The sequence below is a fragment of the Denticeps clupeoides genome, chromosome 17 (genome assembly GCF_900700375.1).
Source record: "Denticeps clupeoides chromosome 17, fDenClu1.1, whole genome shotgun sequence".
Lineage (NCBI taxonomy): Eukaryota > Metazoa > Chordata > Actinopteri > Clupeiformes > Denticipitidae > Denticeps > Denticeps clupeoides.
In genome coordinates, this window is record NC_041723.1 from 15,411,912 (window position 1) to 15,438,854 (window position 26,943).

Genomic DNA, 26,943 nt, shown 5'->3' on the forward strand with positions numbered 1-26,943 from the left:
TTCCAGTAGATGGCGACAACAACTTCCAGAAGAGGATATTAAATGGATATTTCCCCAGCCATGTTTACCGTGCATTTCAGTGGTGGTGACCTTCTGCAGTCACTAAAATGTCTATCATACATATAAAAGTAGACTTCGGTAACAATAATTTTGCTTGCTGCTTGGTCGTAAATACATGTCATTTGTAAAGAACCAATTTTTACCATTTATATTTACATTCATGGCATTTGGTATACGCCGTTTATCCAGAGCGACTTACAACGTGCTTTCAAGTTACCATCGATGAAGTTACCAACATTCCACTCACCTTTAGCAATGCTGCAGTAGTTAGTTAGTGCCACTGGAAATCTTTAGTTCTCTGCTCATTTATAGTCATTTTAGCTAACTTATTGCTAACACAGCCTTCTCTTTTCTTTATCTCTCACCATCTACTCCCATGTGGATCAGTGCACTTCCAGCCTCATACACATCCTAACATCTTGCACATCTCTGCTCATTTTGCACATATTTGTCTTGTGTGTCTCCTTTGAAATATCCACTATATCCACTTACAAGCTTCCTACATGATGTTGCTCTATTTGTCCTGTTCATTGTACAGAAAATCTGTACAATTAACAGAGATCTGTACAGTATTTAAGTTTTAGTTTGTATAGTTTAGTGTGTTTCTACATTTTTATTATTATTATTTACGATTGCACTATGCTGGAGTCTGTGTGAAACAGTATTCAAATACACGGTATTCTGTGTATACTGTTGTACTGACAATAAACCTCTCCTGAATCTTGAAGGTAAATCTCTTTTGGAGAGCATTTTGGATGGACTGCAATAACAGTACAGGCCAAAGGTTTGGATACACCTTCTCATTCAATGTGTTTTGTTTATTTTTATTACCATTTACATTTGTAGATTCTCACTGAAGGCATCAAAATTATGTTGTCGTCATCGTCTTCCACCGCTTATCCGGGTCCAGGTCGCGGGGGCAGCATCCCAAGTAGGAAATCCGAGACAGCCCTCTCCCCAGCCACCTCCACCAGCTCCTCCGGCAGGACCCCAAGGCATTTCCAGACCAGACTGGAGATGTAATTTCTCCAGCGTGTCCTGGGTCGACCCGGGGGCCTCCAGCCGGAAGCACATGCCCGAAACACCTCCCCATGGAGGCATCCAGGAGGCATCCTGACCAGATGTCCGAACCACCTCAACTGGCTCCTCTCGATGTGGAGGAGCAGCGGTTTTACTCTGTGTCCCTCCCGAATGTCCGAGCTCCTCACCCTATCTCTAAGGCTGCACCCGGCCACCCTACGGAGGAAACTCATTCTGGCCGCTTGTATCCGCGATCTCATTTTCTCTCCCTTTTCCGGTCAAGAACCATGGACTCAGATTTGGAGGTGCTGATCCTCATCCCAGCCGCTTCACACTCGGCTGCAAACCTACCCAGCAAGAGCTGAAGGTCAAAGCCTGATGAAGCTAGGAGAACCACATCATCTGCAAAAAGCAGAGACAAGATTCTCCTGCCACCAAACTCGACACCCTCAACACCATGGCAACCACTACACCTAGAAATTCTGTCCATATAGGTTATGAACAGAACCGGTGACAAAGAGCAGCCCTGGTGGTGTCCAACCCTCACCGGGAACAGGTCCAACTTACTGCCAGTTATGCGGATCAAACTCACGCTCCTCTGGTACAGGGACTGAATAGCCCTTAACAAAAGGCCATCCACCCCATACTCCTGGAGTGCCCCCCCATAGGGTACCCCTGGGGACACATGTGGATTGGTTGGGCAAACTCCCAAGAGCTGGTTCACAGTTCCATGGTCAGGACGAAAACCACATTGCTCCTCCTCAATCTGAGATTCAACTATCGACCGGACCCTCCTCTCCAGTACCTTGGAATAGACCTTTCCAGGGAGGCTGAGGAGTGTGATCCCCCTGTAGTTGGAACACACCCTTTGGTCCCCCTTCTTAAAAATGGGGACCACCACCCCAGTCTGCCACTCAACCGGAACTGCCCCCGATGTCCACGCAATGTTGCAGAGACGTGTCAACCACAACAGCCCTACCACATCCATAGTCATGAGATACCCAGGACAGATCCACCCCTGGGGCTCTGCCGCTGTGTAGCTGTTTGACTACCTCAGCAACTTCTGCCCCTGCCCCTGCTTGGCCGTCCGGTACCTGTCTGCTGCTTCTGGAGACCCACAGACCAGCCATGCCCTGTAGGCCTCCTTCAGCCTGATGGCTCCCCTAACCTCTGGTGTCCATCAGCGTGTACGGTGGTTACCGCTACGACTGGCACAGGCCACCTTGCGACCACAGCTAGCAACAGCCACCTCAACAATTGCAGAGCGGAACAAGGTCCATTCGGACTCAGTGTCCCCCACTGCTCTTGGGACGTGGACAAAGCTCTGCTGGAGGTCGGAACTGAAGACCATCTTGACAGGTTCTTCTGCTAAGCGTCCCAGCAGACCCTCACTATATGTTTAGGTCTGCCAGGTCTACGTGGCATCTTCCCCTGCCATCTGATCCAACTCACCACCAGGTGGTTATCAGTTGACAGTTGACAGGAGGATGAAGGGAGGACCGGACAAAGGGTTTAAGTTTACTGATATGGAAAACCGGATGGACACGGATGGCAGGAGGGAGTTGGAGATGGTAGGTGAGGGGTTTGATCCAACTGAGGATCCGGAATGGCCCGATGTATCGAGGGGACAGTTTGTGTGACTCAGTCCTGAGACGTAGGTCTTGGGTGGACAGCCACACTCTCTGTCCCACTTGAAAGTGCAGTCGGCGAGGGTGCCGGCGATCGTGCTGGATGGACATCCTTCAGGAGGCATCATGGAGGGCCGACCACGCTGATTTCCAGGCCTTTCGGCAACCCCGGATTAACTGACGGACCGAGGGGACCCCGTCTGCGGGCACCTGTTGAGTGAATATGGTGGGTTGATATCCATGATAGATTTCAAAGGGGCTATGACCGGTGGCGGAGGAGACTTGCAGGTTGTTGGCCAGCTCCGCCCAAAGGAGATATCCGGGCCAGGTACGTTGATGTTCCGACGCAAAGCACCGCAGGTATCGTCCCAGCTGTTGGTTGGCCCTCTCCACCTGGCCGTTGGTCTGGGGATGGTAGCCAGAGGAGAGGCTGCAGGTCGATCCAATAAGACGACAGAATGCCTTCCACACAGCTGAGACGAATTGGGGTCCCCGATCGGAGACAATGTCTTGGGGGAACCCATGAAGGCGGACCATGTGTTGTAGCACGAGGTCAGCGGTTGTGGCAGAGGATGGTAGGCCGGGCAGGGCGACCAAGTGGACTGCCTTGGAGAAGCGATCCACTATGGTCAGGATGGTGGTCATACCATTGGCTTCTGGGAGACCGGTGATGAAGTCCAAGGCGAGGTGGGTCCAGGGGCGATGAGGAATGGGAAGAGGACGTAGGGGCCCAGCAGTCGGAGTGTTAGGAGTCTTGGCCCGGGCACAGACATCACAGGCATCCACGTAGGCCTGTACGCCCCGTCGTACCGAGGGCCACCAGAACGCCCGGCGAATAAAGGAGAGGGTCCCACCTCTGACACGTCCACTTCTACAACAAACGGAAGGGAAGGATCTGGGTGTTGAAGAATGTAACGGACGTGACGAAGGTTTGGTGAGACCAGTGAGGGGTGCTGCGACCGTACTGTAGCCACGGATGAAGCGACGATAGAAATTTGAAAACCCAAGAAAACGTTGCAGTTGTTTCAGCGTCATGGGTAGGGGCCACGACGCCACTGCTTCCAGCTTCTTGGGCTCCATGGCCACACCCTGGGACGAGATGGTAAAACCCAGGAATGTGGTGGAGCGCTGGTGGAAGGTGCATTTCTCCAGCTTACAGTACAGTAGGTGGGCGAGCAATCTCTCTAGTACTGCTCTCACGTGTTGAATATGTGATTCCAGAGTGGGTGAGTAGATTAGTACATCGTCCAGGTAGGCATACACCCACCGTCCCAGCATGTCCTGGAGAGTATCATTGATGAACTGCTGGAAGACGGCGGTGCGTTGCATAGACCGAATGGGATGACCAGGGATTCAAAATGACCAGTGGGGGTGATGAAGGCGGTCTTCCACTCGTCGCCCTCTCGGATGCGAATCAGGTTGTAGGCCAAACTGACATGCAGCTTTGTAAGGTATTTTGCTCCCGAGAGGGCGTTGAGGGCGTTGTTGGTTAAGGGTAAAGGTGTTCGATTTTTGACAGTGATTTTATTGAGTCCACAATAGTCCACGCACGGTCGCAGCCCAGCATCCTTCTGGTCACAAAGAAGAACCCTGCCGTGGCCGGGGAGGTCGATGGCCGGATGGTGCCGTTTTGAAGCACCTCTGCCACAAACCACTCCATGGTCAATTGCTCTGCCTTCGAGAGGGAGTAGAGATGTCCTTTCGGGGAGTGGTTCCCGGCAGCAGTTCAATGGCCATGTCGCCTGGTCGATGGAGAGGCAGCTGGGCAGCTTTGGCTCGGCTGAAGATGGTGGCTAGGTCATGATAACAGGAGGGGACGTTGTCTAACACTGGACGAGTCGGTTCTGGGTTCATGGAGACAGACGGGGAGGGTTGTGGCAGAAGGCAATGGCGATGGCAGTGCGCTCCCCACTCCAACACCATGCCCAATGACCAGGAGAGATGTAAGGACAGCCAGGGGAACCCGAGGAGGAGTGGTGAGGTGATAATCTTCGTCACAAGAAACTGGATTTTCTCCACATGGGAGTCAAGCCGGAGTTGCAGAGGGACCGTGCGGTGAATGATGGGTCCTGAGGAGACCGGATGACCATCCACGGAGGTGATGGTGAGAGGATTGGTGAGGAGTTCCAGGGGAATGCAATGGACTTGAACGAAAGAGTGGTCTATGAAATTTCCAGTCGGGAAGTCAGCGTCATCAGATGGTGAGGAATTGACCCAGCCGAACATGCCGTACCGATCAGCTGGGACTCCCATTTCCCGGGCGAATAGGGCAGGTCAGGCGGAGGTGTGAAGGGGAAGCGCAGTACGCACACAAACCCTCCCGAAAACGTCGCTGCTTTTCTTCGGGCGTGAGGGTTGTCCATCCCAGCTGCATGGGTTCCCCCCTATGGTCTGGAGGAGTGACGGTTGGCTGAGGTGGTGATAAAGGTGGTTGGGGAGTCTGGTGCAGGGTTTTGGGAGTGCCAGCAGGTGGCGATCAATCCTCAGCGTGAGTTGAATGAGGGCCTCATATGTTGCTGGCATCTCCCGGCTGACCATCTCCCTCCGAATTCGTGGGGCCAGACCTTCATAGTAAATCATCCGGAGGGCGTCCGGAATCTTGCGTTGAACTGGCTGACAGATGAGGAACCCTGGCGCAGATGGTAGAGCTGCGACGCGACGTCTTCCACACTGTCCGGATGGCAAAAGGTGTTTTCCAATTCCTCCATGGTGTTCATTATGGCAAAACTGCGGCTTGCACAGAAGTCCAGTAACGAAACACCACTCGAGTTCAGATCTGGTGGGCTGTTCCTCCCAATCACGCCCCTCCAGGTCATGCTGCCATTGCCCACGTGAGCGTTGAAGTCCCCCAGCAGGACAATGGAGTCCCCAGTCGGATCACTACCTAGTACTCGTCCCAGGGACTCCAAAAAAGGTGGGTACTCTGAGCTGCTATTTGGTGCATAAGCGCAAACAACAGACAGGACACATTCCCCGACTCGAAGGCGCAGGGAAGCTACCCTCTCGTTCCTCGGGGTAAACCCCAAAAAGGCTTAGAGTCTTGGGGCTAACAAGAAGCCAACCCCAGCCCTCCGCCTCTCACCTGGAGCAAGTCCAGCAAAGGAGAGTCCACTCTCAAGGACTTGGGTTCCAGAGCCAACGCTATGTGTCAAGGTGAGTCTGACTATATTCAGCCGGTACCACTCAACCTTTTCTACAAGCTCCAGCTCCTTCCCCCTCCAGAGAGGTGACGTTCCATGTCTCAATAGCCAGTTTCCTTGTCCGGGGATCGGACCGCCAAAGCTCCTGCCATGGTCTGCCACCCGATCCACATTGTACCAGACCCTTTACCTCCTGCAGGTGGTGGGTCCACAGGCCCCATGGGCGAAAGCCCGGCCACCAGGCGCATGCTCACGGACCCCAACCCCAGGCCTGGCTCCAGGGTGGGACCCTGGTAACCCTCCGGGATGGGTACACTGGCTCTTTATTGTTCCCTCCATGAAAGCTCTTCTGAACCATTCTCTCACCCTTTACCTTAGACCAATTTGTCATGGGAGACCCTACAACATGGCTCCTAGGATCATTAAAGCTCTTAAACTCCTCTACCATGATAAGGTGGCGGTTCAAGGAGGGGGTGGAGTTATGTACTTAACAAAAAGTGGAGACCTGGCCTCCACAGTCATCAGACCTGAACCCAATAGAGATGGTTTGGGGTGAGCTGGACCGCAGAGTGAAGGCAAAGGGGCCAACAAGTGCTAAATACCTCTGGAAACTCCTTCAAGACTGTTGGAAAACGATTTCAGGTGATGACCTCTTGAAGCTTATCGAGAGAATGCCAAGAGTGTGCAAAGCAGTAATCAGAGCAAAGAAACTAGAATATAAAACATGTTTTCAGTTATTTCACCTTTTTTTGGTACATTTACAGAGCAACTTACAATCAGTAGTTACAGGGACAGTCCTCCCCTGGAGCAACTTTCTCAGGGACACAATGGTAGTAAGTGGGATTTGAACCTGGGTCTTCTGGTTCATAGGCGAGTGTGTTACCCACTAGGCTACTACCACCCTGTTAAGTACATAACTCCACATGTGTTCATTCATAGTTTTGATGCCTTCAGTGAGAATCTACCAATGTAATTGGTTTTGAAAGTCAAGAAAACACATTGAATGAGAAGATGTGTCCAAACTTTTGGCCTGTACTGTATATGCCATATTTCCTGGATAAATCTCATTGAACATCCCAGCGCTGAACGGTGGAGGCTCAGCCTTGGTTCCTGTCTAGGTTTATTCCTTTATCAGGGAGTTCTTCCCTGCCACCGTTGCCTTTGACCTGCTCACTTAAGGCCTTTTAAATGTGCATGCCACCCTGGTCCTGATCGAGCTCCACCTCTGTTGAGGGATGTGTTTATATCTCACGTAAAGCTTCGGAATGTACCAAGTTCAGCGAACAGGGAGTTGTTTCATTTATTGATTACTCTCGCAGACCAGGCATTCGCACACGGCACACATAATACTGACTTTATTACATTAGCCCACATGCAGACCTCGCTGTACCTCCGGTCCGGCCGCTGCTGTTCATGGACCCCGGACCCCGTGAGGTGGTACGTTCCGGCGGGGGTATCCCGAACTTCGCCGCGCCGCGCCGGGCACTCGCTCCACCGAGCGCCGCGGTGCGCGTCAGAGGAGCTATTTCAACCGGTTCAAAGATGAACGCGTTTAAAATGGACGCGAACATTGTCATTTTGGGTTCGGACAGCGTTGGCAAATCCGGTGAGCCGCCCAGTATTCACGGTTTATGGATTATTGTGAATGAATGTATCCCGGTGTGTTTAATACGGCCCTTGCTTTCACAGCGCTGACCGTTCGCTTCTTAACACGGAGATTTATTGGCGAGTATGGCGACATCGGTAAGAGCCGCTTTCTGTAATATAATGTTCTACATTTTGTTGTTTTTTGTTGTATTTGAAGGTGGGTAATTTGCAACGTTTCTCTCCAGAGTCCATCTACAGTCACAACATCTGCCTGGATGGGAGGGAGATGACCCTGAACATCTGGGATTCTCCTTATTCTCAGGTATACACTGAAATCAGAGTGAGCTGCAGTCCTGTTTTAGATCAGGTTGCCTGCCTGTTGTCGTGTAAAGTTCATTTCTAAGCAAATGAGAACTTGTGGAACGGAAGACGACATGAATACATTTTAATTTGATTCTTCTCCAACCAGGACTTTTCCCAGGAGTCCCTGTTGTGCGAGAAGAGACTGCAGTGGGCGGACGGCTTTGTGCTGGTGTACAGCATCTGCGACCGGTCCAGCTTCAACACTGTCTCCAGAATGATACACTGCATCAGGGCCAGTAAGGACCTGGGCTTGGAGAAGATGCCCATCATCATTGTGGGCAACAAAAGGGACCTACACCATCGACGGACTGTCTTCAGCGAAGAGGGTCGGCTCCTGGCCCTTTCCTCAGACTGCCACTTCTACGAGGTCTCGGCAGCGGAGAACTACCACAGCGTCCTCATGGTGTTCCATGCGCTGGTGGACCGAATCAGGGAGTGCAGATCTGCGGTCAAGAAGCCGGCTGGGATCAGGGGCATCGTGAAGAGCATGTCAGCAGTGTTCAACAGGAAGCGGACCGATTCACTCTGAGCCAAGCAGGAATGATGGGTGCGGAAGTTCTCTATAGATGATGTAATAATAGACCGGGGACATTGCAGAGGGAAGCAGTGATGCACGGTCTCCCAAGCCTCAGGAACTGAGCACTTTGATAAAACGCAGCAGATCTGACTGCAAGACTGGATGTAGACAGTTATACACCAGTCACGTTGTGATGAGTAGGTGAAGGGTCACTGGTTACCCTACCTGATCCGATCACCTGCTGAACAGTGTTTGCGCTTGTGTAGCTACACACAGGTCAGAGTGGACCCATACCTACAACGGGCGTGTGAATGTCAGGACAGGACCAGGTCCTGCATTCATGTGGACGTTCCCATCACACGTTTGACCAAGTACTGCATTATTGTCAGGTTATGAAAAAGCGGTTCACCATGTAAATACATTTCGAATCTTCCCCCACATCTAAATACATTTTCTACACTGACAAGACTGCAGCTTCCTGTCAGCACTTTATAAAGTAAAACTGCAGAAAGCTTATATTGCACCTCCCCTCCTTTGTAAGAATCGTGTTCAATTCTCAAGAGGTTTCTTTATTGATATTGGAGATACAAATAAATCAAAAAGCAGAATATTAGAAGTTAGCAGTACAAACATTTTTACTTTACATTCGTTATTGTTCTCAGTATTCCGTTCAGCATTTATACTGCCACTGTATGTTTCTACATGTTTCCTTATATTTGTCTGTTCTAAATTATTATATAGTAAAATATTAATAGTTGTTAGTGAACGTTAAATGTTTAATGTTCCACTATAGAACTGGTTGGTACAAAAAAAAAAAAAAAAAATCCATCAAACTGTATATTGTAACATGAAGCCTTCTTCCAAATATACCAAAAACGCACAGCTACACAATGAATAGTGCAAAACAATGATTCTAAAACCAAAAGAGGGTCACACCCAATGTCTGTAGCATAATAGTGCTGGTTACATTCCACCATGAACATCTGCATTACACGCACTGATTATATATATATAGATTATATTATAAAGCACAGTAATGTTCTCAACAATGCATTGTCACACGTGCTATTTTTCTAAACCGACCACACCTACCAGCTCCAAAAACACACCCAGCCCCTGTCCCCAAACTCGCAATCAGCTCCAAGTGCCTGTCTAGGTGTTAAGTGAGTTTATTCCCCCTGCTGCCACTGGATCTGGGGAACGTACATGAGTTCTCTTGAACTAAGCGGCCACTTTTTGCAGGTCCAGGACCTGCTGCACAACCTTCTGCTGTGGGTCGCCATCAACGTCTCCATTCTCTGAAGGCGACTGGGTGGTCTGGTCTGGATCTTGCTTCTGCCCGGCTCCATTCATGTTGCAGGATTCGCTCTTCTCTGGTTCGGCAGTAGAGGACTGAGAAAACTGTGGACAAAACACAATTTCATTTGCTCTCATTAACTCTATGAGAGTTGGCACACAATACAATTGCAATGGCGTCTCACACACACACACACACACACACACACACACACACACACAGAATGGTTGAATTAAAACGCTGATAATCTGCAAGTTTGGCAGCGGCTGTGGTCCCGAGATGTCTACGGCAGAGATCAGGTTTGTGATGTCTGCTGAAATTCCAGTGTTCAAGAGATTTTAAGAGTAAATAAAATAGTGAATCTGGACTCCTGCAAATTGATCATTTTGTTATCTTCAAACAAACTAAGTTAATCTTTAATGTGTTAAAAAAAAAAGGGCCAACATTTCACCAAATTTAGCATTCCATCCCCCAAACCTCCAGCAAGAACACTGCACAGCCATATTATTTTTTTGCATGGGGGAGGGTCACTTCGGTTCACCCTTGCTAGAACAGTGTCGATGGATTCCAACCCGCAACCCGTAGATGTCACTCTGGTCCAATTACCGCGTCCGCTGCTGGAAGTGAACTTGGGATGACCCTCCAGGGGCCAGAATTTAGACGCTCCAGCTATTCCCTCACACCTTCTCGGTATGGGGGGGGGGCTTAAGGAATGCGACTGAGGCGATGGCGGTGGAGCCGACAGGTAAGGCTGGTGCCAGACATGCTGGAGTCTCCCGGTTTCTCCAGATTCCGGGGCAAGAGAGTGTTGATGAAGGAGGGGGTCTGTCGTCGTCCGGCTTTCCCTGACCAGGGCGCTGGTGGTCACTGCTTTCAGCCAGTGCAACAGAAAGAGTATTTGCTAAATGATTTGCGCAAATTAAGATGAGCAATACACGCAGTGCACAGACTGCAGAAATAACCTGGTTACAGCATTTTTAACCCCCGAACGATGGCAAGTTTTACCTCACAATTTTCCACTGTCACTGTCAATAGTAGAAATGAAACCAATACAAATGTTTTGCATGGTAGAAATGTGCTGGTCCTAGCACACAGCGTTCCTTGGACGGGAATATCTTAATGTGTGTGCAAAATGCCATGCCTTTTCCATTTACCACCGGGGAACAGTCTCATTGTGTATCAGCGATCTCCCGTCTCGCATGAGCCGCCCTCCGGAGCCGTTACCGCGACGTACTCACGGACCACAACAAGTTCCAATCCTTAACTAGACAGTAGCGCTCTCCTTACTCAAAACACAGACGTCTGGAGACTAAAGATTTTCACGGGGACCTTCTCCTGATAGAGAGATGGGTGGAGATATGCCAGCGTGCACCCATTTCACATCTCCCGCTGTGCGTGCACATCAATCAGCACTCAATCCACGCATTTCTAAACTAAATAGAAGTGATCCGGACCGTAAAGAACAGATAAAACAAGTGCAAAGTAAACAATGTGAAGTGGTAAATCCCCTCATATTCACCACGACTGTTTATACTCTAACTGACGTCATCCAAATGATCAAAGATGATTTAATACTGAGAGCAGATCTAGTTTGAGATCTGTATAGCTCTATAGAGAAGTCACCTGACTGACTCTGCCAGCTGCCTGCTGCTCTCAGCCGACGTCAAAGCGCGGCTCAAGGAGCGGGGGACTTTTCCAAGAAGAAAACCGGTGTGGCACCGACCTCTTCCAACTAGACGTGCCTGCTGTTTCTTCAAGGAATTGGGACTTGCTTTACCATATGAGGGCTGAAGAGATGACCGACTCATTACGTTAAAACTTGCATGTACACACTTCATAAGGTCTAATCTAGAGAAAGAAGCGGGCCGGCACAAAACCCCGTTTTTCCCCCATCCTGTTCACGGTTTCACGCCAGGATACATTAACTCAACTAACAGCTTCAGCTCTGAACAGCCTGGTGTGTCGTGCGGAGACCTTGGCGTAATGAAATATTGACATGCAGGTCATGGGTACGCACCTGGAAGAACCACTAAGCTCCATGATATGCTTATTAACAGGAAACACAACTCAACCAACTTGTTCATTTATTTACATACAAATTTGGGCAAAATTGTGCTCACATTCTTCTCGAAGGCTTAGATCCTTTACAGATTTCTGTTAGATCACATTAAAGAAACTGCAGTTAGCTGCTGTTTAAATATGAATTTTTAACCTTGTTGTCTTCACAACTGGTAGTTGCTGTAGAGGGCCTACAGATCACAGACAATGAGTACTACAGCCTAAAATAATAAAAATGCTGCACATTCATCTCCCTTACTCTTATGGACCACAATTATCTATACGGTTATTATGGCAGGAGCAAGTGAATTATATGCAGAGATTACGAAGGATCATCCAATCTGTGCTAAATAAGAGAAACACAGATGTATATACACACACTGTGAATGGACACGAGTGCAAATTACAACCCTGTATAATCATTTAAGAGCAACTCGTATGAAACAATTACTTTAAATACTCATAAGGCTGAGTTGGTACCTGGCAGGGGTTATGATTCGGTTTAGGATGGGGTTAGGACCACATATCCTGGCAATTGCTGATAAGGTACGGGGGGGAGAAAAAACTGTAAAAAATAAAAAATAGCCAAGAACCAGCTGATCTCAGTGCCTTTACTAGTGAGCAAACAAAAATGTCATACATTAAAAGTTAATGTTTAAACTAAAACAGTAACAGAAGGTTATGGGGGAAAAACTAGACAGGAAACGCTTAATCTACTTTGCAATTCTTCATTTCTAACATTTCTTTTCAGCACATCATACAACCAAAAACACTGCTTTTATAATTACATCTGTATGCCCCCGACGTGGACTTTCAACTCGAGTATGAAGGATTTATCATGGTCAGTAGGGGGTCTGGAATTTGTGAATGGTTAAAGAGTGATGAAGAAATGTGGTAACTGTTCAAAAATGTCCCCAGCAAAGTATGAAACAGCCCCCAGCGGAGATCTGCTCCAAGTTATGAGCTACTACTGTGTGAACTATGCAATGTTAAAGCATGGGAGGAATGCCGTAATCTAATATTAACCAGTTATTTAACTATTTTAAAGAAATGTAGTAATAGGACCTTTGTGAATCACTGTTTTGTATGAATGATATATTTTTGGAAAGCTGATGTTTTATTCCATACAAACACAGAAAATATTTATTCCAAATTTGAGTGCATTCCCATTACACAGATGTCCTTAAAACATGCTGGTGCATGTGCCAGGGCCTCCAGTTCCCAGTTCTCCTGCAACCAAATCCAGATCCACACCATAACTTACAGGCCTCCAGCGAAATCCGTTTTTCTCCCATTACAAACCGTTTTTTCATGGGCATGGTACATGACTCACTGAGACAGGCCTGAGGTCTCTCCTCTAAATATGGTGTGCTTAAGGGAATGTAACATGGTGATATGAATCCCCAGGTCACAGCCCTCACCAGCCATCCCAGGAAAGATCTGAAAGACTACATGGAGGCTCAAAGTGGGATATCCTGTTCTATTAGACAGGCCCCTTTCTGGATTTTAGCAGGTATCTTAAATAACTATTTATCATTGTGCCTGAAAATCCGAAGCACAAAATTTCCCCCTTGAAAATCATGGCAATTAAAAGTGAAGTGATTGTCACATGTGATACACAGCAGCACAGCACACGGTGCACACAGTGAAATTTGTCCTCTGCATTTAACCCATCACCCTGAGTGAGCAGTGGACAGCCATGACCAGCGCCCGGGGAGCAGTGTGTGGGGACGGTGCTTTGCTCAGTGGCACCTCAGTGGTACCTTGGCGGATCGGGATTTGAACCGGCAACCTTCTGATTACGGTGCCGCTTCCTTAACCGCTAGGCCACCACTGCCACAATTATCTATATCCTGTTCTTACCTAGGTTGTGAGAACCTGGACCTTTTGGGTACCCAAAACCGCAGAAACTCAATAGATGCAAGGGAATCTAATCTCCATTGGCAACTAAACAAATCCACCCAGCATGTTACTTGAAGAAACCTTCTAGCAATGTACAAACAAAACCAAATTATATCAATCTTGCAGGCTGAGGCAGTAATGGGATAACGGAATATGTTGGTGTGTGGGAGGGTCAAGGACAGGGAACCAGGACACTGCCACACGTGAGAAGTCAATTTGAACAGGATACATGCACGTGAGCGCGGGCAAATTGAATCAAAGGCTGGGATGGCTGACTCACCAGACCCCAGGAGGACAAGTTTTTACGGACCAGTTCTGTGGCTGCACCCAAAGACTCCTGAATAGTAGCGGCCCCATCCTTGGCAAGGCCTATGGTGGTGAGAGGGGCACGTTTGGCCTCTGACACCACAGATGCATAGGCCTTCACCAACTGCGGTCCCAGCCCACTGACCAGTTCAACATTCTGCAACAAAATATTGAGAACCAAATCAGAAATTAGTGTCATTATTTGTTCATCTTCAGCTCAGCCCTTACAGCTTTAGGGTAAATCAGATTAGCAATAATACCACTTCTACCAATACCTTTACCATTCCTTTATCAAACTGTGTGATATGGAAAACTATACAGTGATATCATTCACTAGATAAGTAAATATTAATTCGAAAGCTGTATATACACTCACAATTTGAATGGTGAGTCTTTTATAGCCAATCTGATTTAGGAATTTTATTAGCCCTTTGAATTTCAAACAATTTTTTTGTATTGAAACAATGTTATATTAACAATGAATTTTTGGCATGTCAATTTCAAAGCCAATAAATTCATAGTAAAAACATTAAGTAGTATTATTTAGCATGTTCAAATACAACTCGTGAAATTCAAGGACCAAAATTCAACTGGAAAGAAAATGTGTAAAAGCAACTGCAATTTTAGCATGATGACTCCTGAAAAATCTGAAATTCAATCTCTAAAATTATTCAATTTTAACCTAGGGTGAAAACATCCATTAATACTGAACTGAGTTAATAAAACAAATGACCTTTTCCACCATGTTTCATTCTTTAGAGTAGCAAATATGAAATAAGGTATTTTTTATGCCAGACTGCCCAGCTCAACACAGTCTTAACACACATTCTAACACATGCTCATGAACTCATCACATAAATCTCTTGAGATCAGCCTTCCTGACAGACTTACAAAAGTGTCAGTAGGTCGCATGTTATGCAACAGTTTGCATATCACTTTGTCTGATGCCAACCCATCAAATTATGGATGAGTGGAGAGAAAAGGAAAAGAAAACTAAACCCCTAACACAACCCCACACCCCCCACCAACAACAGCTTAAGGTCACAATGGGAGATGTTCTGGGGCATTTCAGTTTCAGTGAACGACACGATACAGCTTTAAACTCGAATTACAGGTGCTCACAAATGCCATGGAATTAACTCTGAGCTCATGGATTTTTCAGCAAGCGCCCATGGTGAGCAGACCAAACTAGACAAAGACCCTCAAAAGAGCCCTGCTACCACATCATGTATGCACCAGCCCCTTTCCACAAACATACAGCATTTATCTGTGAGCTACACTACAGATCTAGTTCCACTGGAATAAAAAAAAAAAAAAAAAAAAGGGGCTAGAAGGTGGCCAGGTTGGACAAATCATGTTTCCTTTTAGATGATACAGGGATACAGAAGGCAGCACGGTGCATGAAGATGGGCCAGTGAGACATGCAATCTTGACTTTTTAACACTGATCCTTCCTATCTGCAAACCATGGACATGCCATAAGGTTGACTGCCTTTGCTGAAGGTGCGGTCGTCTTTCAGCAGGGTAATGCACCAAATGATCAGGACTGGTTTGAGGAGTCAAGGTGCTGCCTCGCAACCCCCAAATCATTTAATCTGCAGGCACAAACATACTTGGAACAATGAGATTGTAGTCCTGCCCAGCACCTCGAGAGATAATAAACGAGAATCAAAAATGTATAAAAATAGAAAGAAAAAAAAAAAAAAACACATTGAAAAGATGTAGAATGAGGTAATGTAGCAGCAGCAGAGCAGATACAGTAGGGGTATGTGCAGTTTATGTGTTTGAGTTAAATGCGTAACGCATTTTAGAACTACACCGCATTAAACTGAGAAGTAGGTCTATAGGTCTCTGTGCTATTTCTACACTGCCAACAAGCAAAGTTTACTGGGAGACCTACGGCATCCAACATTTTTCTCCTTCCTCGTGGTAAAATGGAATAATCCACTTATAAAATCACTGCTATAATAAACCTCTCCTCAATCTTGGTTTGAGCACCACTTTGATGCTTTGTTTTCTATTGGTTGCATGCATCATACAGCCAATGGTCAAAGTTAAACTATTTTCAATATGGGATTCAGTGTGCAGTGCCACAATAAATGCGTTCGGTCTGTGACGCTCTTTAGTGCGCTCGGTTGACAGCAAGCAGTTTTAATGTTGTGGCTTGTGGGAGTTAATAGAAAGTGTGGCAAATGGGAAAACGTGACCTAGTTTTTAATTCTAAAAGTCCCCCCCACCCTCTACATACCCTGGCTAATTTAGGTCAAACAAATTTGCTTAATTGTATATCTCCTGACCCAGTGGCACACTCATCATTCAGTCTTTCTCTGGGTTTTGGAACACCCCGCTTCCAGTTTATAGAACAAGAACTTGAACATGATCCAACAATGTGGGTGGCATGCTTTTCACAGGTCTCTTTCATAGACAACAATAATGCAATCAGCCTTTCTAACAAAGCCGGGCCAGTAAACATGCCATGCTACGCTTTCGTGAGTGCATTCTGTTAGGGGCATAAATATGCTTTTTAAAGTCACGCTTTGACGGTCTGACGTCTGTTTTCAAGAACATCGCACAAATTCTCACCATCAGGGCCAAAACACTAACACCACGTTCAATGGCACACCCTCTGGCTGTGTGTTAAAGGTAGGTATGCAATACAATCAATTAAAATACCTATCACACACACACACACAATAAGTTTGGGATATTGTTATTTACATGAGTGCTTTTCCTATTTGCTCAGAATTTTGAGGAAATAAGTAAAAGTTCCCTTTGATATTACTAACAATGTATAAGACAGACCATTTTCATTAGTTTAATATTTATTAGCCAAAAAATTTGGGGAGATATCCCCAAACATGTCCCACAATCAGAAGGTTGCCGGTTCGAATCCCGAGCCGCCAAGGTGCCACTGAGCCAAGCACTGTCCCCACAAACTTCTCCCTGGGTGCCTGTCATGGCTGCCCACTGCTCACCAAGGGTGATTGTTAAAAGCAGAGGACACATTCCATTGTGTCACCCTGTGCTGCAGTGTTTCACAAAGACCATTACTTCACTAACAAAAAATTGTGTCAGTAGCGGGTGTTTCCACCATTTGCTGCAATGACAGCGACACCTCATGATGTTGTTCTGAGGCAATGCATTCCACTCTTCCACAAGTGCTACACGCAGGTCTGCCAGGTCACAAGGGGGTGGGGTACAATCATTCAGTCTCTGCTTCAACTGGTCCCAGACGTGCTCTATGGGGTTCAGGTCAGGGGACATTGATGGCCGTAGCATATGAGGCACTCCAACTTCCTGAAGTAGAGCTGTGACTATTCTACCTTATGGTGCATAATCATCCATGATCAAAGTTGGGAGTGTGCTGGCGGAGTTGGGGGATGATGATGGGTTCTATGATGTCTCTGAGGTAAGAACGTGCAGTGACTGATCCATGTTTGTTTTGCGGTGACTGGTGATGTCTGCCCAGACTGTTACACCTCCTCCACCAAAGCAATCCCTTGGGACCATGTTGACCATCGCCTTCTCCAGCAAAACTGACGTGACACTAATCAGTGAACAGGACGGTAGACCACTGCTGCATTGTCCAGGACACCAACCCGAAGGCGCGCCATGGCCAGGTGACGCTGGATTCAAATCAGAATTCAAAACATTCCAATTGCTGGGTCCGCTTCCTTACACGCTAGGTCACCACTGTCTCGCATAAGCATCTACCATCTATTAACCGTGAAAACATAGCGGGCCGACAAGCAATTGGCATCCACATTCAAATTGCCATTTATTTCAGCCTTATGTCCTGCAGTCTATGTTGCTTTAAGGAAACACTGACACTAAAAATTGTTTATATAAATGAAAATATCTATGAGAATGGGTCTGCTTTGGGCCCAAACTGCAACTTAATGACAAGTGCAGTACAAATACAAGCAAATTTTTCTAAATGGCTTTATATTACAGTATTATACCTTTATATTATTTTATTAATATAAACACATGTGACTGATCAGGAAGTAAATATATGACTATCATGCTAGCTATTTTGGAACAGTTTTACCATTAATGCTGTATCGGTCATTGATGTGCATAAAAGGTGGTGTAATGTTTACTGACTTTACATTATTCTTTCCTGGGTCCTCTTTCAAAATAGCCAGTAGTGCTTACCAACGGACTCACACCCGGAAAGCGTGTGACTAGGTCCTGTCCTTTGCTCTTGGTGCGCTGGATTTGGATGGATGTCTGATCATAGGCACGTCTGTAAACCTTTCTTGTCAGAGCCTCCAGTCTTCTGTAGGTCTGCTGATGGCCTGGAGGGTTAACGACAGTCCCCTTATCCCCTGGAACATCTTCCTCTAAAACAAAAACATGACTTTAGGCAACATTCTTCAAACAAGCTCTATTTTCATGAAAGCACAGCTCGCATACTTCTTAATGTAATAAAGTAAACTACTTTTAAGTAGTATCTACATTAAAAAAAATTACATTTCACAGCATTTATCAGATGCCCTTATCCAGAGCAACGTAAAATTAGTAGTTACAGGGACACTCCCTAGGCTACTATCACCAACTTCTTTATAATAAAAACTCACAGAATCACAAAATAAACTGATCTGATTAAATAAAATAATAAATTCAAGCTCGCTGTTCCCGCAAGACCAGACTACAGACTGCTTCTCTACACTCAAACAGCATTACTAGACTAATAATGCTATTATGAAAGATCTGTGGTAGCTCGTCCTTCCCCTGACCTCAACCAGACCTCAGGGTGGCTGGTGTGGCCGAAACACAGACAGACAGGCAATTGCAACAATGCAGAGCCGAACTCACTGATCACCGGTGCCGAGAGTCCAGATGGGTCTCGGTTAATCTGAGTGCAAACAGGAGGCGCGGCTCAAAATAAAAAAATACATGTAGGCCAATGCGGCGATGAATTAGCCTCGCCTGGTTTGGCCACCACAAAGCTCACCCTTGTTCAATACATAGAGAAGAAAATTCAATTTACAAAAGCAGCCAAAATGCACGTTAAACAGATTCTCTGCACAGAATGCACCATTACAGAAGGCGTTAATGGCCTGGGCAGGAACGTGACATTGTTGAAGGTCCACGTGAGAAAGCTATTATATGGCAGTCTTCAGGTCAGCTGAAGGGGAAAACACACACACACACACAAACCCTTTCTGCGTAAGTATATGGAAATAGCTGGTGTGTTTTCGGTCTACTGGGTTACCTAGTGGTAATGAAGGTCGAGCAAACAACTAACCAACAAAAGTCCTAACTGGAGGATGGGACGATAATATTTTTTACTGAATCTAACCTTTTATAAGCACATTTGCAACAGTTTTTTAAATTTTTTTACAAAATGTTATCTAATTGGAATTGCAGGCAGTTGCTATGAAAATAATAAATCATTTGGGAACAACAGAGCAAGTGTTTAGACAGTGAAGTGGTTTTGACAAAGAATGCATGCTCATGATCCAGATATAAGCATAATTATAGTAATTTTGAAAATCCCTTCTACAAGTAGGGATCTGGCACAATTTACTGTATTTTGTGAAATCAATCAATACATTTTCCTATAACCAGAGATAAAAGAATCATCCTCCTCATCTTTTGACAGTAATGAAGGTCCTCAGTGTGTTGTTGAACTGGAAGAAAAAAATGATCGGAATGGCATTATAACGAGTGTTATGATGACACCTAGTGGCCGTCTTCACTACCATTACAGTCTTCACTTACCATTGACCTCACCAGGGGGCAGCACATAGTTGACAAAGCGCTCAGCCATCGTAAGGGCAGCATCAGTTCCCTCCCCTACGATGAGGGCAGGTCTGCTGTTCAGCACATACTGCAGCCCGTTGCTCAGGGCAGCCCGGGTCAGCTGGAAGCTCTCAGATGCCAAGTTCATAACCCGGTCAGAAGTACTGATGACGGGACCCGAGAAGCCCTCCTTGGCCGTCTGCACCGTCGATGATGCCACTGCAATGAAGCTGACTGCCAGCTGGGAAAGAGGACACAGACAGTTTAGGGTGAAGAGGAGACATCATGTAAGAAGTCAGTGGAAGCATGACGTGCCATCACCTCCTCGGGGGAGAAATGCAGAGCAGGAATCCGTTGCTCCAAGTGGTCCAGACCTCGACATGCCATACTATTTGCTGCAGTTACTATACACATAAAAGAAAAACAAAAAGGTCACATTATATACATACAGACACACACAATTTAATATGTATGTGTGAGAGATATATATAAAAAAAACCACACAAACCCTGGAAAAAAATAAATACATATTTAGGGAGTATAGTTTCATTATATGACCAAGTTCAAATACATTTCCATAACCTTTGACCAAGTTTTCAGAGTCAGACACGCATTAGACAATCTTCGCATTTTGATACTGCCAAGTTATTCATGCAATCATTTGGTTGTGCAATTTTTAGTTCAGCTTTAGGTTCAGGTTCACTTTAATATTACTTGCACAATCAGACAGACATAGCCCTTGGGGTCTCTTTGAGTTTCCATCTGGAGAAATGTACCCTCATTAAAAAACAAAGGGAGAAAAAAAAAAAAAAAGACAGAACAAGGCTTAAGGTGCTGGCAAAGACGAAGATCACTCTTTTGCATTAGGATGTTTCAGTCTTAGAACTGGTGGATTGTCTCCCAGAACATCTTCATTCCAACCCACACGGCAGGCACCACATACATCATTAGCCTCAACATTACCACATGTGCCTATATATGATAAAGTACGTTCTGGGTGGGAGAAAATAATTCAGATTGGAGGCATTGCATATATTCCCACCAACCAACCAAGGTGAGGTCAGTGTTCAAGAAAATACTTTTACTCATAATGTAAGTTATATTAATTTAAGTATTAATGACATTTAACCTTCATGTTTTAAGCTTAACATCCACAATGATGCTCTGGTATGAAATACTTTAAATAAATCTCAAAAAAATAAAGGTCAGCTTATTAAATTGTGTTTAAACTGTATTAAACTGCACTCAACTAATAACAGCAAAAGCGGTCCAAAATGTGCACATATACATCTGTCAAAGTGGCAGAACTCTCAAATGCATGTTAAACTCACTCTGCGGCTCCAGCATGTGGATGGCAGGCTGCGTGCTCCATATGGCCAGGTTTCCGGCGGCCAAGGCCCCTCGCTCATACACCACACACACGGAGCAGATCAACGGGTTGCTCTGTTTTGTGCTGCTGTACGTCCTCTCTATCATTTCACAGGTCGAGTTTATAGCCGGGAGGTTCAGAAGACGCCGAAACACGCTCTCCTGAGAAGAAACAAACTCACAAATCTCTCACAAGGAACCTGGAACCAGGTGATCTACAGTAAACAGAAAAAGTGTAAGTAAATACAAAAAAAAAAAAAAAAAAAAAGACTATATTATATATGTGCCAATTGATACAATTGTCAAAAAAAAAATGTGGCAAGAAGTAAATCTTAGTGTACCTGCCGTGTACCGGTCATGCTGGGAGAGGTTTTCTCTGGAGCCATGTTGATAAATCTGAAAATGAAATGGTATAAAACTTACCCTTCAAATCCTACATAGAATGAATAATGACACTGTAGATCCCTGGTAAATAAACCTCTGCCCGCGCTCATAAAGTTCAAAGGATACACCCACTTACACAATATCGCTTTTTGAAACCTCAGGGGACCAACTGTGTATGGTCCAAAAATCATTTTTGCATGTTGAGAAATTGCTTTTGTAACATGGTGTGTTTTGTTACTTCCACATGGGGGCATACGTGACCGTATACAGTAGTGCAGAACAGAGTCTTGCACATTATTACTGTTCGTACCAATTTATTTAATTCTAATTACAATGATGGAAAGAGAAAAAGAATAGGAAGAAACACACGAGTCAAAATTTCTACCCTTAATTAAATAAAACACTCTGCTCAAATAACACAATCTGAATTAATTAAATATTCTTATTAAATACTTTGTACTGACATCACGCAAAAAATATCTATGGAGAAAGACATTATGTCCCAGATGTGCTCAATTGGATTCATGTCTGGGGAAAGGGGCGAGCCAGTACATAACATCAATGCCTTCGTCTTGCAGGAACTACTGACACACTCCAGCCACATGACGTCTAGCATTATCTTGCATTAGGAGGCACCCAGGGCCAACCACACCAGCATATGGTCTCACAAGGGGTCTGAGGATCTCATCTTGGTACCTAATGGCATGAGGGCTGAGCACCGGCAGCATTTAGAAGCGATCAGAACATCAGCCAGAAAGCATAGGAACTGAGAAGTGGTCTCCAGCTGCAGAACCACGCCTTTATTGGGGATGTCGTGCTATAATTTCCACCTGTTTATTCCATTTGCAGAAGAGCATGTGAGCAGTGTTCCTTCCTAAGTGGACAGTCTGATTTCACAAGTGTGAGAAAAAATAAAAAAATAAAAAAAAATTCTTATTCTAAAATTTAAATGTCCCATATTATACCATTATAGTGTACATGTAATATGTACATTATAATATAGTGAAATCTGCCTAGCCTAATCCTAGTTTGTACTGGTCAAAGTTAACAAATCAGTTATCCTTGAAATGGTTAGCAAACAGAGTTTCACCAATTAAAACAAACTTAGCAATCAAAAATGAAACGTAACCACATGGATCCACGGTCCTGGGAGCTGACATAGAGATACCCTATTTTGATCCAGACACTGTTCATGTTCATTAATGATGGAACATCTGCATATGTAAACCTTCATCAATTCCAATGTAATGTGTTTGTGAACCCAAGTGTTAAAAGCTTCACCCTTTTAAATTATTTTAGTCCAGTTAAAAAACAGTTACACTGATTAAAGCAATAAAATAGTCCACATTCACAATAGTGCATTATGCAGCGCATTAGCAGAGTTGGGTCCAACTACCTTATTTCAAAAATTAAATTAATTTAGGGACATTAGTAAATGACTTTGAATGGTAGTGTTCATGTTGGTCTCTGCCACCAACACCACAACGCTGGCACAACACCGTAGACTTGAGGACAGTTTCTCACACTGAACTGAGTTATTCAAATGTCCCCAACTGTGACATAGAAATGGGAAAAAAAGACTTGTTCGATTTGAGACATTACAGTGTCGGCAGAAGTAGATCAGACCCAACTGGATGTCCAAAGAACAGAAAAGTTGATCTCATAATATGGGATGGTGCTGCCATGATTTACTGATGTGATAATGCCATAAAGGTCAAGGTCGCTCTGTGTGTGTTAGAATTGCACATTAACTGGTGCAAGTTTTATATATATATATATATAAAAAAATAATAATAGTAAAAAAAGGTTATTATATGGAGTGACTTAATATGCATTCCAGTTCATGGCTACAGATCTAAGAAAGTGTGAGGAAGTTTGAGAACAGATGGCTAGAAGGCAAACTTCTTTCGACCTGCTTTCACGGACAGATTAGAGAACTCAGAGAGAGAGAGAGAGAGAGAGCACGCCTGGGTCAGTCCCCACACAGACATGACGGTAATATGCAGGCTAAAAGGGAAGCTTTGGAAATGCATGCACTATACAGTCAGGGTGGGCCAGGTGTCTGAAGGTCAAAAATGTAGCAGTAAGTGGGGCAAGAGTCCCAGACGATAAAAGCTATGAAGAAAAGGGTGTAAGTAGCCAGACGCGGCAAAGCACTGGGTGGGGTACAGGAACAATTTGTTTACATATTAGTCATGTTGTGACCCTGGACTACCATTTGGACAAGATAGCGACTATTTATGATGCATATAGAAAACATGCAGAGGTTACAAAAAAAAAATGCTTTTAAAATCCAGCATTGAACAAACAATTTTCAAAAGGCTATTTTTTGATGTCAAAACAGGCCTTTCAAGAAGACTAACTTGTTGCTATGGAACTTGGTACATCCACCTAGAGGGTCTGTTAGGTTTTATGCAAATTTAAACTGATTTGTTGGGATCACGCCCAGTCTAAAAGATCCCATCGTGAGTCAGATTGAGAGGAGCTGAAGAATCATACAGAAGAAATCTTGATGTGTGCGTGCCCAAACTACCATGGACAGGGCAGATGAGAGGTGAGGAGACTCCGGCCAGAAAAAGCAGCTGGTCCAGACAGGGTGTTCTGCGGGTGTCTCCCCCCCCATTGTTGCTGATGATGGTCTCTCTACATAAACAGCCACTTTTAGTTAACAAGGGCATTACTAAATGACCCTAAACCTTTGAACGATAGATTCTAGAAACACATTTGTAGAGCTTTCAGGGGGAAGAACTCCACTCATCTTCCTTAAAGAGCATTTTAACTGCTTTACAAGGACAAAACATAAAACAAACCAGAGGGTCACCACAGCCACCACCACCATTACAACTACAGTTTCAGGGATCTTCAAATGGACCAGTAACATCATTATGGACACGTAATCTAGACCATGACACTGACTACATCCTGGACTTCTCCAACCCTACAACTGTAGGACTCATTATATCATATCCAACCCTGCACTGACACCATTTGCAGGCTCACTCTACCCTGGAAGGGGGTCCCTCTCTGTATCACTCCTTCCCAATGTTTCTTCCTTTCTTTTTTTCTCTCTCCTAGAGTTTTTTTTTTTTTTTTTTTTTTGTGGAGTTTTTCCTTGTGTGCAGAAGGGTCAAGTGTGGGGGGTGTCAACTGTAGGGCCTGTCAAAGCCCATTGAGACATACTGTATGTGATTTTGGGCTATATAAGAAATAAATGTTGTTGTTGTTATTTATACTTGTATAAATGCAGTTTAAATATTTTGAGTATTCATGATGTACAGCTCCACACACACACGGACATTCAAACTGCATGCATAATAGGAGTCATTAAAACAAATGTTTGGCCTATTTGTCCATATATTAAGCGAGAACAAGTGTCCATATGGCCCTGCTCTCCGTTTTTTTGTGCACATGGTCTGATTCCGGACTTCCATTAAATAAATTTAATGCTAGATCAATGGGGGGAGGGGGAAAACACACACATTTTTATATTATATTATATTATATATATATATATATATATATATATATATATATATATATATATATATATATATATATATATATATAAATAAACACACACACACACACACACACACACACAATGTTTGACAAGTGGGCAATTTGGAAAACCAGACATCTTTGAAATACAAAACTGGATTAGTGTCATTATCAGGATTGCCATTTAAGGCAAGGCATAAAAAAAAACTTTACATTAAAACAAAACTAAGCCATTTTCTTCCCCTGCCACTTTTATGTGCGGGTCACAGCCACACAGTTAGATCAGGTACTTCCTCCACAGTCATTTTGTTCCACCCCACCTCTGTCCACCCCTGCTCCGGTCTCTGCCTGACCCAATCACCATTCTGCCCACATGTTCGTCCTGTCTCCTCACATCCACCCAACTTTAATCTATTTTCATGTGGTCCTGGGAATCTTTTCTTTTTGTAATACTTCTAATGACCTAATTTCTCATTGTCCTCCTTTGCAGTGCCGCATATTCATCTCGACAGCCTTATTTCCACCAGCAGAAAGTTCACTTCACCCACAGATTTGCTGTAAATCACGTAGAGCCAGCCATGGTAACAGTATACCTGATGGCAGTGGCATCCCTCAGCAGAATAATGAGCCCAGTGAAGTACCAGAGGAATAGTCTAGCAGCAGTCAGATCCATGGGGGCTTCACCTTGCTGATCGATGTACAATGCACCACCCGAAAACACGGTGCAGGAGAAAATGACATTAGAGACTTGGATCAGCTCAAAACTGACAGGTCTGAGATTTGTTCGTATTTCCTGGACAGACGGTGCTACATGTGGACAATGTTTCACATAATGAACACGCACGTATGCATAAGCGCGCCTCACATGCGGTATTCATAAAACACTGATGAAATCGGTTAAAGCATGCATGTATGTATACTGGGATTTTACTGGCAAGGCACATATTAAAGATGGATTTATCTATATTTTACAGGTTTTTCAGATGCTGCCAACCCTTTGCATTGATTTGTTCTTAATGTGATAAATTAAATGTGTAATAAATTAAAATATATAAATGAAAATCACTTTCATTAAAGCAGAAGAATTGTATGTGAATGAGTAATGAGCACGGTAAGTTTATTAATATATATAGGCCTGTTAAATTACAATGAGCCAATATTTGCATTATATACAAAATTACGATTTTTGAGAAATGTTTGCAGTGAATATGCTTTTACAGTGGATGGGCTACTAAAGATTAAATGACTGCAGTTTGACAGCAGCTGCTACCCATGAGTTAGGTTGGGTCAGTCCCTTTCTGTGCTTCCAGGAATTGTGAAAACTGATATTTAAGCCTCACAGGTCACGTCACTGTCTCTGGACCCATAAACGTCTTACAATTAAGACAGAGCAAACACATTTTCAGGCTAATTTATTGTTTTTATATTTTTTCACGAAGCCAAACCTAATGTAATGTTTAGCAGCTAGAGGCCTCAATGCCAAAGAGCTGTTAGTCAATTCGGCTCAATTGTCTAGAAAAAAAGTTCAGTGTCACGTATGATAGTCACAGACAAGCACTTGCTGTAAAATGTTACAATCTAATATATAACTCATTGGTTCCTCAGTCAATGCAAGCCGCCCAAACCCAAAAGAATCCTCTTGGACAGAATTTGTATTGGATTCCGGTTCATTTTATTCTCTCCAAACACTGTGTACGTGTTATACTTTATTCAGTCTTATTATACTGGTAAACACTTTAGTGAATTTTAGGCCTATTTCTGTAAATCTTATCTGGGAAATTAGAGGTCCGGTGGGAACCTTGCATGTTTGTCTGTGGGGTTTTTCTCAGGGTAGACTGATGAACTGATTAACTGTTCGGTTCACTTTGAGGATACTGTGGAATAATGCTGTGCAAGATATTAGTTCATTCACAGTGCCTGATTAATTCAGGCTTGCAATCTGAAATGCATGATAAAGGTTATCATGCACAAATTAAAAGCACAATACAAAACCACAAATTAACGAGGTCTGCCCAGAAAGCACACAAAATGGAAAGTTAACAAATAAATAAATAGAGCCTGTTTA

At 44.6% G+C, this 26,943-nt stretch overlaps 2 protein-coding genes across 3 annotated transcripts; one reads left to right on the plus strand and one right to left on the minus strand.

Moving 5' to 3' along the window:
- Positions 1–7,043: 7,043 nt before the first annotated feature.
- LOC114767500 (ras-related and estrogen-regulated growth inhibitor-like protein) lies at positions 7,044–9,120 on the plus strand. Its single transcript, XM_028959378.1, has 4 exons — positions 7,044–7,454; positions 7,538–7,591; positions 7,681–7,757; positions 7,905–9,120. Exons 1-4 carry the CDS (start codon positions 7,262–7,264, stop codon positions 8,325–8,327), a joined length of 747 nt encoding a protein of 248 aa, XP_028815211.1. The 5' UTR covers positions 7,044–7,261; the 3' UTR covers positions 8,328–9,120.
- On the minus strand, positions 8,869–21,475 carry plin1 (perilipin 1). 2 transcript variants are annotated; one of them, XM_028959376.1, is made up of 7 exons: positions 21,338–21,475; positions 20,960–21,158; positions 19,950–20,032; positions 19,608–19,869; positions 18,036–18,223; positions 13,853–14,035; positions 8,869–9,716 (listed from the first exon to the last, which is right to left on the minus strand). In XM_028959376.1, exons 1-7 carry the CDS (start codon positions 21,380–21,382, stop codon positions 9,537–9,539), a joined length of 1,140 nt encoding a protein of 379 aa, XP_028815209.1. In that variant the 5' UTR covers positions 21,383–21,475; the 3' UTR covers positions 8,869–9,536. The 2 variants fall into 2 exon arrangements, with proteins under 2 accessions (XP_028815209.1, XP_028815210.1); XM_028959377.1 differs by lacking the exon at positions 13,853–14,035.
- Positions 21,476–26,943: the final 5,468 nt, after the last annotated feature.

Excerpts from the sequence above, each read along its gene's own strand:
- LOC114767500 (XM_028959378.1), top strand. The coding sequence starts at position 7,262 with ATGGACCCCGGACCCCGTGAGGTGGTACGTTCCGGCGGGGGTATCCCG. Across the intron at positions 7,455-7,537 it reads GGACAGCGTTGGCAAATCCG|CGCTGACCGTTCGCTTCTTA; the intron begins GTGAGCCGCCCA and ends TTGCTTTCACAG. Across the intron at positions 7,758-7,904 it reads GGGATTCTCCTTATTCTCAG|GACTTTTCCCAGGAGTCCCT; the intron begins GTATACACTGAA and ends TTCTCCAACCAG.
- plin1 (XM_028959376.1), bottom strand. The coding sequence starts at position 21,382 with ATGGCTCCAGAGAAAACCTCTCCCAGCATGACCGGTACACGGCAG. Across the intron at positions 21,159-21,337 it reads GCATGACCGGTACACGGCAG|GAGAGCGTGTTTCGGCGTCT; the intron begins GTACACTAAGAT and ends GTTTCTTCTCAG. Across the intron at positions 9,717-13,852 it reads ACTTGTCCTCCTGGGGTCTG|TTTTCTCAGTCCTCTACTGC; the intron begins GTGAGTCAGCCA and ends TTTTGTCCACAG.